Below are 14,761 nucleotides of genomic sequence, written 5' to 3'. Positions count from 1 at the left end.
TTTTCCTAATTCCCCATTTCAACTCGTCGATGCAATGTATTCTGCTACCTGAACCTTCGTATTGCTTTTCTTAGGCCTTCCTCTCCCTCCCATCGCTGGTGGCGTAGGTTAGTAAGTCACCCTAAAGTACGCCGAGAGTTTGTAGAGAGAGAAAAGTCGCAAGAAGAAGATATCAATGGAATATTCCTTTACTTAAATGTAAATTTATTGCGTTAACTATTTAGAGTTCATTTCGCTAAGTTGAATTAAAATACTCGTTGCATCTCAATTTATGTAACGCAGTTTGGATTTTGAGAGTCAAACTTTATAATTTTGATGGCAAATTTGAACATAATTTTTTTAAAATTTAAATATTATATAAAATATAATAATTAATAGATTAAAATATTTATGACGTGTATGAAAAATCACGAGAAGAAAATATACTCGTTTGAATCTTTTGTGAGGGTCAAAAACAGAATTACATACAAATACGGGTGTGTATTTGGCATCAATCATCGAAAAAGGAAAACGAAAAGGAAAAACAACCACCTTTACGTTACTCTCGGCGCGTACATCTTTTTTCTTCAGTCTCTGGATTGAAGCGCGTGAATTCGCACGGCTATACCAGCAAAGATATTGCCTAAAACAATTATATTTTTGTGGAAACACAGCTGCGAAATTCCAAAAAGAGCTCACAAATTATCATCCGAAGGCAGCAGAGAGAAGAATCCCTTTTCCCCCAATTTTCTCTCTCCAAAAGCAACAACCAATCTCAGACCCCACAATTCTCTCCCTTTAAACCCCAATTTCTCAGGACCCAAACCCCCCAATTTCTCAGCAATGCCTGCTTCCTCCTCAGGTGCTCACAAAACCCCCCCATTTCTTTTAAATTTCTATAATTTTAGTTTTTATTTTAAAGCATTTTATTAATTTGATTTGGAAATGGTTGATTTGTGTACTATAATTAGTTATTTAACGGATCCGAGTGTTACAAATTAACTAGTAATTTGTTGTTAATTTTTTAGAGACGAGGAATAGGTGGAGGAGGCGGAAGCGGGAGCCTTTAATTTCAAGGAAGGCCAAGGCCCAACAAGATGATGACGTGTTTGAAGAAGAAGAAGACGAGGAAGATATTGACCAGCAGGAAATTGAAGATGACGACCATCGAAACCCTAGCAATTCAGTGGATCGGAGTAATTACTCAGTTGAAATGGTATCAGAAGCTGGGGACCGAATTAGCGAGTTCCCTTTAGTAGTTAGACGTACTGTTACTCGGCCTCATTCGTCCGTCCTGAATATTGTAGCGACTGAGAAGGCTGGGCAGTGTGGGGAGAGTAGGCAGAATGGGGTGGTGTTGGAGAATATGTCGTATGGGCAGCTTCAGGCGCTTTCAGCTGTGCCTGCAGATAGTCCGGCTTTGTTGACTGAGGAAAGAGGAGAAGGCAGTGGGGGTGGTTCGTATGTGATCAGTCCTCCGCAGATATTGCAGGGTCGTGGTGTCGTTAAGCATTATGGCAGTGCAAGTCGAATTCATGTTGTGCCAATGCACGCAGGTAATCATCATACAATGTGCTGATGAAGAGATTTTTTTTATATCATTTCATTACTAGCTGGAACCTTTCTTTTAAGTACCAAAATACTTTTTTGCTGGTGAATAATGATTTTGAACAAGAAAGGATAGACTATGGTGTATGAGTTAGAGTTAAATTCTGTCAGGACTTAACTAATTTCGGAAAAAAGTGAGTTGCATTTCCCCATGGACAATTGTGACCATTGGATTTTAATAACTTCCTAATTTGCTAAACTTTAGGAGATGGAGCAATTTTTGACCGTAGTATCTAGGGTTATTGAAGGTAAATGCTCACCTGTCAGATCACACTGCTTGCTGGGCGCTGGCACTAGGACCCTGAAAGACTCTTGATATAGAGACTTGTTGTGATTATATGAATTCCCTTTCACTTTCTTTTGAGTATTGCTGCCCTTATTGTTTGAAGATTGTAAACGAATAAAACCACCAAACCACGTCACTTTGGTAAGGTTCTTCACCAGGAGTAGTGGATCTTATAGCATATTTTGATAGGTCAGAAGAGGTGTATGTGATATCTCACAGGAAGAATATGAGTTTCTTTCCGTTATTAGCTAAGCAAAACAGAGGAATACAAATTTATCAGGTACTACACGGTGGAAAAGTTTGTCTTCCGTCCAACTAAATATCATTTATAGCTTGGCTTTCTCCTTGCAAGATTTAGGATATTTAGTACTCTATGGATTCATTAACCTTCCAATCTTACCATGTGAATCGGAAAAAAACAAGAACTTGGATCCTCTTTTGTACTTTAATGTCCAAGTATAATGTTGGTGCATACTTGTGAAATAGATGCTAGAGGAAATTTACTGAACTAAAGACAAGAATGCTAAGATTTGCATGTGTGGATGTGGAGTACAAGAGTTAATTTATTTACTTAAAATACTAAGCGAAGTTAATTTATTTGGGAGGGGTGAAAAAAAAAAAAAAAGCTTAGCATGTGCCATTTTCGAGAAAATGATCAAAATGGTCCTTAATGTATTGGGGTTAGTTTATTTTGGTCCCTGTTATATGCACCCTAATGAATATCGTCCTTAATATATAGAAAAAGTGTATCATTTTGATCTTCACCCCTAAAAGCTAACAAATATGTTAAAAGTGCTGTTAAGTTTAACCCTTCAAAACAAAACAAAACAAAAAAAAAAACCCAGTCTCATCTCTATGATGAGCTACGGCAATGGAGCTCCACGAAATTAGTGAAGAAAGAGCCATCAACAGATAGACCTTCAGTAAGCGACAAAATCGGAAGGAGAAGAAACCTTGTTTCATAGATTTGGAAGCCTATTAAAGAAGACAATGACTAAAGCACTATCCTGATATATATATAAAAAGATAACAAAATGATTCCATTTGTTTCTTGCTCGTGTTGTCCCTTTTTTTTTTGTTAGCAAATAAATGAAGAATTGAAGCTCCCACCATTTTAGTAAATCAACAGAGAATTAGAGATCCAACCATATTGAAATAAGTGCACACACCTTATACTTTGTTTGAGATAAATGATATTTCTGTAAAGATTCTTAGAAATTTTTGGGAATTAAAGAATATTTCTGCAGAACAAAGACGTTTCTTCTAATTATTGTTTTTCTTTATAATTATGAATAAGTATTTTGTGAGTATTTCAAAAATATGCAACCAAAAAAATTGTTTGGAAAAAAACTTAACAAGTACTCTACAACTTTTTCTGAATCTTTTCAAAAGACTTCAGACCTCACATTCACCCGTTTGTTTGAAAATTTTCAAAAAAAGAGTTTGTAAAATTTTGCGTTTGTTTGAGTTTTTTTGCAAATGATTAATTTTATTTCAATATTTTGTTTTTCCTAGAAATGTTTGGGTTGGTTATTAAATTTTTTAACTTTTGCTAAACAAACAAGAGTCATTTGCTAGAACTTCTTGATACCCAGATCTGCTGCGGTCAATTTTGATCTTATCCAAAAAAAAATAGCCCGTAAATTCCTTCCCCAAAACTTAAAGGTATGTTCTTTTATGTATGCGAGAAAATAAAATGGTCGATAGCTGAGATTTGGAGCTTTCCCTAACAGTGAAAAGGGAGGGGTTTGGTTTCATGGAGCTCCTACCCCGGAGCTGACAGAGATGAGGCTAGCTTTCCTCTTCTTTTTCAAAGGATTAAACTTAACAGAACTTTTAACAAATCTGTTAGCTTTTAGGGTTAAAAACCAAAATGATACATTTTTTCTATACATTAAGGACCATATCCATTAGGGTGCACATATCAAGGACCAAAATACACCAACCCCAATACATTAAGGACCATTTTGATCATTTTCTCTGCCATTTTCTACCATTGTAAAAATTTTCGCATGGGCTTTACCAAATTAATATCATGCGTTCTTACAGGGTTAAAATAATAGCTATCTTGAATTGCCTAGATTTTTTCCACGAAGAGAGTGGCAGGTACCAGTATGCTATAGAAATAGTTTGCCTTAAGAATTCTTTTTTTTTTTTTTAAATTTCAGCAGTCTTTGACAAATTTGTCTACACTGCGAGGCGAATCCGTCAGAGAATAAGAAGGCTGCCCCTTAGTTAGGTACACCAGAAGGCGAAAAGTGCTGAAAGAGCTCTAAGGTCCATTGGAGCTTTAAGCGCAAAGCGCAAATAAAGCATGGACTTTAATGAAGAAAGGCGCAAATGGAGAAAAAATACAAATATGTATTTGTAGTCCAAGACTCATAATTATAAGCATGAACAACAAATATATGGACAAAGAGTAGCATTCTTGGATTTGTATCTGGATTATATTCTCTTTCACTTTTGAGACTAGATTAGCAGCTTAATGCTCCATTGCTGTACCTCTTAGACCACCTATCGATTTGTTCTTGAAATCAATGTCATTGTCTGTGTTGCTCATGGTCTCCATTTGTAGGTCCGTTAGTGCTTGAGATCTTTGTACTGGTATGTCTTCTATGTATTTTTGTTTTTTCTTACTTGTTGAGATCTGCGTACTTTAATCTTCTTTATGTATTGTTGTTTTTGCTCTCAGATCTCTGTCTAATTTGACCCTTTGTATTCCTTCTTCTGCAAGCAGATTGGTTTTCACCTAATACAGTGCACAGATTGGAAAGACAAGTGGTGCCGCATTTTTTCTCTGGAAAGTCAGCTGAACATACACCAGAAAAATACATGGAATGCAGAAATTGTATAGTTGCAAAGTATATGGAGTTGCCTGAAAAGCACTTGTCAGTTGCTGATTGCCATGGGGTTGTAGCTGGTGTTAGTGCTGATGATGTAACTCGAATTGCAAGGTTTCTTGATCATTGGGGGATCATCAACTACTGTGCTGTTCCTCCTAAAGGTGAGGCCCTAAAAGATGTCACATTGTACGAGGACTCAAACAGTGATCTCTGTGTTCCAGTGGCTGGTTTGAAGTCTATCGACAGCTTAGTCCAGTTTGACAAGCCTAAATGTTGTCTCAAGGCGAGAGATGTTTATCCTGAACTTGTGCGTGATTTTGATGATGACTCCGACTTTGACAACTCAATCCGTGAACTGTTGTCTGAACTACGATGCAATTGTTGTTCTCGCCCTGTTTCACTGTCGTACTATCAGTCACAGAAAGAGGTATATCACACATACTGTTGTCTTTGCTTGTACTTGTTATTTTCTTAAATGTTGCTACCACTATAGCTGTTTTCTTCCTCAAATGTTTTTGCCATTTATGGATTTTCTTTTAGTCTACCATCGAAGACACTAATTCTCCTCTGAATATCCATAGCTCTTGGATCATCCTTCTACTCCATATAACTTAAGTATTTGGTTAATTAATACTTCGCTTCCTAATGTTGGTTTAGATGTACATGCTTTTCAACAGTTGTCTTGAGCATTAGTATACTGTGTGCAATTGCAGCATATTAGAGTACAGTGATCTTAAGTTTTCTCCTTTCTGTGCCTCCAAGTTAAGCCGAGGTCAAACGGTGGGGAGAGAGAGTGTGTGGTAAATTTCCAATTCGAAGTTCTTTGATGCCTTTACTTGATTTCCAGACAAAAGCAAAACTTACCCTGTATTTAGCTTCCCGTCGATGAATTAGGCTAACCAATATGAACCTGCTCCGATTGATATGAACTTGGACTGTTTGATTTTAGTTTCATATAAAAAGCAGCATGGCAGTTATACACGTGCTTATGCTTAATCTATTTCTTTGTATAGCAGTCGGCCAAATATAATTGGTGATACTGTGTTGAAATCCAGCATCCTTTCAAAATTGTCATCATTGAACAGGTAAGTTAGAATGCTGTAGGGGTTACCAGTGTTTCAGAAAAGAAGTTGCCAAAGGTTAACAAAAAGAAGGGAAAAGCAATAGTCTAAGAACCTTTCTTGCTAGCAAAAAAGGATATATATGAGATTATGAAATTTTTTCTCTGCGACATTATTTGGAGCAGATATTATGTGCAACTAAAAAAGTTTGCCCTTCATTTGGCACATAGGCATGCGATTACATGACTTTGGATGAATATTTTGAGTGGATGCATTCAAAGCTGACTTGCATTTTCTTTGACAGATTGATATTCTATTGTGTTTGGATTGCTTCCACGAGGGTGGATTTGTCACTGGTCACTCTAGCTTGGATTTCGTCAAAGTAAGCTCTATGAAAGATTATGGAGATCTAGATGGAGATACTTGGACTGACCAGGAAACACTATTGCTTCTCGAGGGAATGCAACTCTACAATGAAAACTGGAATCAAATTGCAGAACATGTTGGCACCAAGTCAAAGGCACAGTGCATCCTTCATTTTGTCCGCCTGCCTGTGGATGGTGCCCCATTGGAAAATATTGAACTTCCAGGTGCATCTGGTCCCTCAAGTTCTTTTGCGGGTGAAGATCATAACAAATCTTATTCAAATTTGAACGGGAATCTTGCAGGTGAGACAGTGGACTTTTCTCATTTCCTTTTTCGTATGATCACAACACTGAAGCTCTAATATTCTCGTCCTTTATCCGTTTATGATACAGGACCAAGCACTGAAAACCTTGATTCTGATAGCAAATTTCCTTTTGAAAACTGTGGCAATCCAGTAATGTCCCTGGTAAGACTTTGTTATTGTAAACATGCTCTTATGAAATGTGTACTCCTCTTTTTCATATGAAGAGACTTTAGTTCCTAGTTTCTGCTACGTTATCTGTTGATTCTTGAGGGATGCTGCCTTCTTTTTGTGGGTCGGGAAAGGCATGCCTTCTGTTAAGAACGCGAATATGTCAATGGTTCTTTATCTTTTGTTTCTCTTCTATTATCCTCCTTTCGAATCTCTCTGTGTGAAATTGTGGAGGACAATGCATATCCATGAGAGCTTTAGAGGGTGTTTGGGTAAGCTTATAAAAAGGTTAAACCAGCTTGTAAGCACTTTTTGACTTTTCTACTTGTTTGGTAAACGCCAAAAGTGCCTATAAGCCAAGTACTTATAATTAAGTGATAGGTTGGTGACCCCCAATTTATAGCTTTCAGCTTATAAGCGCTTTTGGTTTTACAAAATATTTTACTGTTTTATCTCTATTATTTTTGTAATCCCTGAAATACACTTCCGAAAACAAAACCCCCTTCCTCTCCAGTTCATTTTCGCCATTTGCCCTTTTCCATGAGTAATATTTTTAATTTTAATTTACCAAGACAAAGTGCTTATTAGCGCTTTTTACCCAGAAAACCAACTGCTTATTATCAGTCTTGGGACTTCTATCCAAATGCAAAGAATCCTGAAGTTATTTATAAAATTAGCTTCAACATTTAGAAGTACTTTTCATTCTTATTAGTTACTTTTAATCTATTAAAGAAGAACGGGCTCTTAGTACCATTTCAACGCATGCCTTTTCGCATCAGTTATTTCATCGAGGTAAGTTGGTGGAGAACTGGATCATCCTTTTTTCTGTAACTTGCAGAAGGATTCCATTGTCCCCTTATGGTTAGATGGTCGTCAAAGTAGGAGTTAGCAGATGAACTATATATGAGAAAGATTAACAGTAAAAAAAAACTATATATGAGGAACATTATGGAAATCTTCCATGTGAGATGGTTTCTTGAAAAGATTTTTCATGATGGTAAAAATGTTAAAGCAGTGAAACACGTAGAAATTCATAATGATGCTTCTAAGAAAGAAGATGCAGAATTTGATAAAATAACTTGTCTAGTGATATTCCTTTTTCTTTCCAGAAATTAGTGATGTTATCTGCAGATCAGACCAAGTTAGTATGGTCTTCTCGTCTATTCCAGCCTTTATTTTGTATTTGTTAAATCAAAATTCATATTTGATTTTCTCTCTAGTCTCTACTGCAATCTATTTACCATTTCGTTTTAAAATCCTGGAATGATTTATCAGATCCCAAATCATTACACAATACCTTTTCACTTTTGTTCCATGCTGCGTATGCAACATGGCTTTGTAGAATTAATTAATTAAACTAGGGAAGACCTTAGCAGAACTGTCAAGAATGAGGCCCTGGGCCTGGATCTACCTGTTCTTAGGTTCAAGTTCTATTAGAATGAGATTTTGCCCAGTTTGAGGAGGTTAGTGTCTTGATTCTCTTAAAGTGTACGTCCCTATCTGAGTCCTTCTCCACTAGTTGATGGTGTAGAAATTGCCTATTATCAGTGTGACCAAAAAGAGGAAAAAAGATAATAGAAACCCTGTCAGAACCAAGGGGAGGCTATAGCCCAATCTGGACATCGTAAGAACCAAAAGAAACTAGAAAAGTATTTATCCAGTTGCTGGGCTGCCTAATCTCTACATTTTTGCTTTTATGCTTACTCTGCTCTCCCTAATCTCGCCTATAGCTTGTTACATATTAGGATTTTTGGCTAAATGTGCTTTATTAAGCAGTTGTCTGGAGTACATTTACTTTGACTATGCCATACCGTTTATGATATAGACAGTTGAGAGCGCATATGACTTCTTATACAAGGTAGAAATAAAAAGAAGAATTTTTTTAGCTCTCTACTGTCTGTAGGTTGCTTTTTTGGCATCTGCCGTGGGACCGAGAGTTGCTGCAGCATGTGCCCATGCTTCCTTGGCAGCATTGTCCAAGGATGATACTTTAACATCACGGAATATGACTCAGATAGATGGATCTACAGCTAATAACGGGTGTGTATATCTACTGTTCTTTCTTCATCAATTCTGTATTCGTATTCTATTCTGCATGCTAGTTTATTTAGCATGTTACTTGTGATTGTTGATATGAATTTTGGGCATTTTCTGTGATGCAGAATTTCCGAAAGTTTTCTCTATTTTAGTTGCTTTTGTTACCATTATTGACCCCATTTGTATGATACAAGCATTGTCTCATTAGTTATTAATGAATTCTTTTGTGATATTTCTGCAGTTTACTTTATTTGGTTCTTTTCTTGCTCAAAATAATTAAAAATATTGCATTTTATAAGTATGTGAGCCGTGACCTGGAGAAAAACCAAAATATATAAGTATGTACTACAGAGTAAAACTTCTTAGAGACAGCAAAACACGTGGAACAGTCTATTTTTGGCTGTATATGTTAAACTGGAACTTGAATTCATGACTCTCCATCCACGTCTTTGGCCAGCAAACTGGAGACCTGCCATCCCCATCTGGCTGATGCCTGAAGTCAGAGACCCATTAGGAACATCCCCGCAAGGCTTTACTTCTTTCTTTCCAACTGCCCAAGTGTTTCTCCTCATTCTACCTTCTGCATTTGGTAATTTGTGCTTCACGAAATCTTGTATTTCAACTTTTTAAATTGTTCTTTCCCTTTTAGTCATCTATGTTGTTTGCACAACCCTGTGCTTTGGGAGCATCTAAGTCTAAAAATCTTGCTGGTCCATCTATAGAGATCCATTTTGGCTTTTCACTCTCTCAAATAGACAGCAAAGGCAGACTCCACTATAACCAACAACAAAATTTAGATTTAGGTTTAACATAGGGTACGCGGCTTTTTCTAGTGCAAATATTATGAGAAAAAATTAGAGATGTCTGACTTCATGCATTTTGTTGCATTCAGCAACTGGTAATACCACAAGTATTAGTTTCTTATGGAAGGTGATGGATGAAACATTTCTAACGGGCCTACTGATCTAAAGATATGTACTTGCTTCCATACTTGCAGGATCAGTGTAGGAAGAATTCATGGAAAGGATGGAAGTCCTCATGGAGATGTTGGAAATTCTTATCAGCTAAAAGGTGGCTATAAATTGAACTAGTACTATTCTTATTTCATCCTTCCAATAATTCTCTAATATAAACTTCTCAGATGAAAAGCCGGGAGGACAAGGTCCATGGGGTCAACACGATGCTGGAGGTGCTCCAGTGTCCACTGAAAGAGTAAGAGCTGCTGCTAAAGTCGGTCTTGCAGCTGCAGCTATAAAGGCAAAGCTTTTTGCTGACCATGAAGAACGTGAGATTCAACGGTTATCTGCAAACATAGTCAACCATCAGGTAATTTGCTGAAATTGTAATTATTGGACTTAGCTCCAAACTCTTTACGTATATCCAATTGGTAATCCATTGGAATTTTCCACATATCATTAGCTATTAGTTGACCTCCTGTTGAGTCCATTTCATCCTCTTTCTTTCCCGTTTTCCTTTGGGTGTGCTCTTTATTGCCGTATTTTACTTTTAGGCGGTTGGGTTTTTCCAATTATGACGGCCTTGTAGGTGCACTACATACTTACAATGGGGTCCCACTGTACTTGAAAGTTCTACCAAGGGGCTGTTATGCGCTGTATGATTGGAGGGTAAAACATTTCTGTAGCAATATTTGAGATCTCTGAGCTGAGATGGAATGGGCTTATTTGCTGAAACTTAGCGAACAATGGGCTGTTGAATATGTTGAAGCACTGCTGCTAAAGCTCTCTCTTTTTTTTTTGCTGGTAGTTGGTGGTATTTAATTGGGTCAAAAAAGTTGGAAGAGTTTGGTCTGAAGAATTAGGGTTTGCTGGAGGGTATCAAGATCTCTGAGTTGAGATGGAATGGGCTTATTTGCTGAAACTTAACGAACAATGTGCTGTTGAATATCTTGAAGAACTGCTGCTAAAGCTCTCTTTTTATTTTTTTATTTTTTGCCGGTAGTTGGTGGTATTCACTTGGGTCAAAGAAGTTGGAAGATTTTGGGTCTGAAGAATTAGGGTTTGCGGGATGTAACCGAAGAGTTGTGGTTTGAGGTCGTCTGGATGAAGTTCACTTCGTCATCATACATACCTTCTGCAGATGATAAGATCAATCAATTATGCCTTAATCCCGAACTAGTTGGGGTCAACTGAATGAATCTTTATTCATTCTACTCTATTCAGTCACATTCCATTCCGATACTAAATAATTTATCTCGCGAGGATTTCTCTAACTCTCACACTTGTATCTAGATGAAAATGCTAATAAAGTGGACGTACCAGTCGTCTAACCAGAATAAAGAGATTCAGAATGAAAGGACTCATGATAAAGACTGGACCTAGTGTAACTACAACTAACTGACGAGATGCGTAAGCAATCACTTTACTGTCCTGCATCAATACCACGCCAAGTGTAATACGCGAAGCGTTAAGCTAATCCCAACTGCTTGTATTGCTTATGTAGATACTTTCTTTCTATCTTTTTTTGTTAGTTACTCCATTGATTGGAAGAGAATTTTGAACGTTTGAGATTACTTTCCTCCATGTGATTTTAGGTCTACCTCGTTTCTCGTTATCACCTTCAATCATCATATTATCCGACTTATTGGTGCATAGAAGGTCCGCATAGACATGGTCAGACATTTTTATGCGACCTTCTCCATTTTCTTTCAGCTATTGAATGTGATCATTTCTAATTATGCTGGACCACTTCCATAGTTCCATCTTAATATCCACATTTCTACGACATTTATCTTGTGGATGTATTGGGCCTTAAAGACCAACGGATCCCATATAAAGTTGATGGTTTCACGAGTTTTCGTAGAACTTGTCTTTCAGTCTATTAGGGATCTTCCTATTGCGTAGCGTTTTTCCATTTCAACTATCCTATTTTAATTCTATTTGCTACATGTTTATCTGACATGTCACTTTTCTAGAAGATTGATAATTAGATTTCTGAATTATCTGCATTTAGGCACCACGATGGGGTCTCATCTCTTTATATTCATTCTTCATATGGGACAAAATTTACCGGGCATGTGTCTACTTATCCTAAAACCCTCACTTTATGGTGTTTTTCCATAGTTCCAGCTTTTATTCGACTCTCTTGCTAATGTTTTTTAAATTATATCTTCAGTAGATTATATTTGGAGTTAGCTTTCTACTAGATATGAACTTGTTAAGAAAATAAAATTTTTGTGTGAACAAAATGATCATTTGGCTACTGGAACCCAAAAAGTTAGCTAATGAGGTGAGGATTGTTCGAGGCCATATAAGAAGACAACAACCCATTCCCTCAACGAATGTAGGATATTGTAACACCTCATGGCACGCCTGGGTTGGACATCTGGAGCGTGGACAACATAACATCAAGCCAACATTGGGTAAACCAAGATTATAAATATGTTTGACTCTAAGACTATATAAAGAAATAGAATTTGGGCCTAATTCAACCCCTAAAGTTTTTGTTATGGGGTGAGGATTGTGCAAAGACCATATGAGGAGACGACAACCCATTCTCTCAACCACATTCATTTTCTCAAACAGTGTGGGGCACTCTAAACTTATGATGATAAAATTTGATGCCAGTATAATAAATTGTTGATAAATTTCAAGTTCTCCTTGGATTTATGACCAAGTAAGCCTCGAGTACCATAGTTTTTCTTGTGTTTGCTTGATATTTTTGAAACCATAAACATGGCATCGATAATAAGTTAAATAAGTCACTTCTTCATAAAAAAGAAGAAGTTAAATAATAGTCACTTCTCACCCGCTTTCCTTCTAGTCCCAAAAGGAAAAATGGCAAAAGGTAATATTCAAAGAGTGCAAAATGGAAATGACTGGAGGAGAAAATGAAACGATAAGTCAATGAAGTTTGTCCTGTTAAGGAGCATAGGAGACATACACCGTTACAGACTTACAGTTACAGAGTATTTGCCAGTTGTTAACCATAAGTTTAATATTAAATCTATTTTTATCGTTGTTTTGTTTCATGTCTATTGCATGCGATGTATGCACAATCTTGAGTCAGTTTTATTCCCAGCAGTCCTTTACTGGAAAGGAAGGGATGGTAGTACGGTACTAACACTGTTTTACAAGTCCTAACTGGGAGCTTCTTTTGTGGATTCTATGTTTGCATCAAACTATGTTCGGTTTAAGGATCTCTTCACCTTTTTGTTGCAACAATTTTGATTTCTCTACTACTTTCCCCATGCAGTTAAAGAGGTTAGAGCTGAAGCTGAAGCAGTTTGCAGAGGTGGAGACCTTGTTAATGAAAGAATGTGAACAACTGGAGAGAACAAGGCACCGCTTTGCTGCAGAACGTGCTCGAATGATGACAGTTCAACCTGGTTCAGTTCGAGTATCCCGACCAATGGGTGTGTCTGGTGCTGGTGCGCCGGTGGTCAGTAACATAGGAAATAGTAGGCAACAAGTTGTTTCAGGTCCTCTACAACAAAGTTTTATTTCTGGATATGGAAACAACCAACCAATGCATCCCAACATGTCATTTATGCAGCAACAAGGGATGTATGGATTTGGCCCTCGGCTGCCTCTCTCAGCGATACACCCGTCCTCTTCAACACCCGGTATGTTTAATGCTCCAGCAAGTTCCCAGCCTGCTCTCAGTCATTCAATGCTTAGACCTGTATCTGGGACAAAATCTGGTTTGGGTTGAGTGAAGAGTGGTTAAGCTTGGGATTTGCTTCAATTTATTTATCTGTGGTTCTCTTCATTTCCTCAATTATTGGGGCGAGAGAACAAATGAATTACAGCTGCAGTGCTCTGTCAGACGGATTGAGACAATATTGAAGCCAATCGACTGAAGATGCAGCTCGGACTGACAGTGCACTGGCCTGATTATCCAAGCAGGAGTGCTCACATTTGTTGCTGCTTTATGCAGCTAAACTTAATCCTAGAAACAACTTGTACTATATTTCGGTATCTACTGTGAAATAGCACTCTTTTGGTAACAAAAGTATGAGACTAGGGATCTAGAAACGTAGTTTTGTGCAGTAGAGGTAATGAAGATGGAGAAAAAGGGGGAATGGTGTCTTTAGGTACATGCCTTTTCTTGATGAAAGAAGTTGTGTAACAAAATTGTTGTGTCAATTCCTAGATTTGTAGTCCCTTTGTAATCCAATTTCCCGAGTAATTTAACTAAGCCTTGTGGTTGAACTGCACCCGAGCTTCAGAAAGTGATCTCGTCCAACTTTAGGAAGCTTTACCTGCATTTCTACTCGTGTACTAACTGTTTTGTTAGTACAAGTACTGCTCACAATGAAAACAGGGATAAGTGACCAACATTTCAACCAAGTTCGACTCTTTTCTCCACTGATTTTGTTATTTCATCAGAAAAAAAGAAAATTGTTTCTGTACTACATATTCAGTGTAGTGGTTCAAAATTTTTCACAGAAGGAGCGATTTTAGAGAATTCTAGGAAAAGGGTCATCAATAACAACGTTCATTTCTTGAGAAGTTACAATGTATAAGTTATTAAACTGTTCCGATCACACTGTATAAGATGTGATGTTATGTTTGTTATGAAATGTGTAATGAATTAGTGTGGTCTTGTTAGACAACAATAAATTGTGAATTGTGTGACGCTGTTATATATGAAAAAGTTGAAATATCATAATTGAATTTGATTATTAGGATTATTATATGTAAGAAGTTGTTGAATTGAGTAAATTTGTTGTTGAGGAATGAAATTGTTTCTGTTGTTAAATTTCTTTTGGCTCCTTTTACTAGATAACTATTGCATTTTTCAGCTTTTCAACTGGAGATCAGAGTCGCGATTTAGAAATAAATACTCGGTTGTGGGTCAAATAAACTATCAAAATTCAATCATCGCACTTTGAAGATATGATAAAAGTCTCGAGGAATGAACGATTAACAGATGCAGATTTAACGGATATAGTGTTTATGAAAGTTCTGAGGTTCGACAATTTTGCTTCTCTATACAAAATGACGATTTTTATTTAATACTAGTGTAATATTTATTTATTTTGCAAAAGTAGCCAAAAGAAAAAAAATTTCAAACGTGACATAAGCATGCAATATTTCTGTTTGTTGCTCCAGGTCAACCTCTTGTAGTGACTATTCGAAGTCGTACT

The 14,761-nt window shown here is 37.0% G+C and overlaps 1 protein-coding gene across 1 annotated transcript; it reads left to right on the top strand.

The window, feature by feature from the left end:
• The first annotated feature begins 648 nt into the window (after nucleotides 1-648).
• Nucleotides 649-13,828, top strand: LOC104092763 (SWI/SNF complex subunit SWI3C). The gene is made up of 9 exons (XM_009598427.4): nucleotides 649-841; nucleotides 1,008-1,535; nucleotides 4,611-5,143; nucleotides 6,082-6,445; nucleotides 6,536-6,609; nucleotides 8,519-8,655; nucleotides 9,650-9,723; nucleotides 9,794-9,978; nucleotides 12,865-13,828. Exons 1-9 carry the CDS (start codon nucleotides 823-825, stop codon nucleotides 13,321-13,323), a joined length of 2,373 nt encoding a protein of 790 aa, XP_009596722.1. The 5' UTR covers nucleotides 649-822; the 3' UTR covers nucleotides 13,324-13,828.
• The last annotated feature ends 933 nt before the right edge of the window (nucleotides 13,829-14,761 follow it).

This window comes from Nicotiana tomentosiformis, chromosome 6 (assembly GCF_000390325.3).
Source record: "Nicotiana tomentosiformis chromosome 6, ASM39032v3, whole genome shotgun sequence".
Classification (NCBI taxonomy): Eukaryota; Viridiplantae; Streptophyta; class Magnoliopsida; order Solanales; family Solanaceae; genus Nicotiana; species Nicotiana tomentosiformis.
This window is presented reverse-complemented; position numbering and strand designations above follow the sequence as displayed.

Bases quoted from the DNA above. Each gene is read 5' to 3' on its own strand.
- LOC104092763 (XM_009598427.4), top strand. The intron at 6,610-8,518 runs GTAAGACTTTGT...TACTGTCTGTAG, and splicing joins GCAATCCAGTAATGTCCCTG to GTTGCTTTTTTGGCATCTGC. The intron at 8,656-9,649 runs GTGTGTATATCT...CCATACTTGCAG, and splicing joins GGATCTACAGCTAATAACGG to GATCAGTGTAGGAAGAATTC.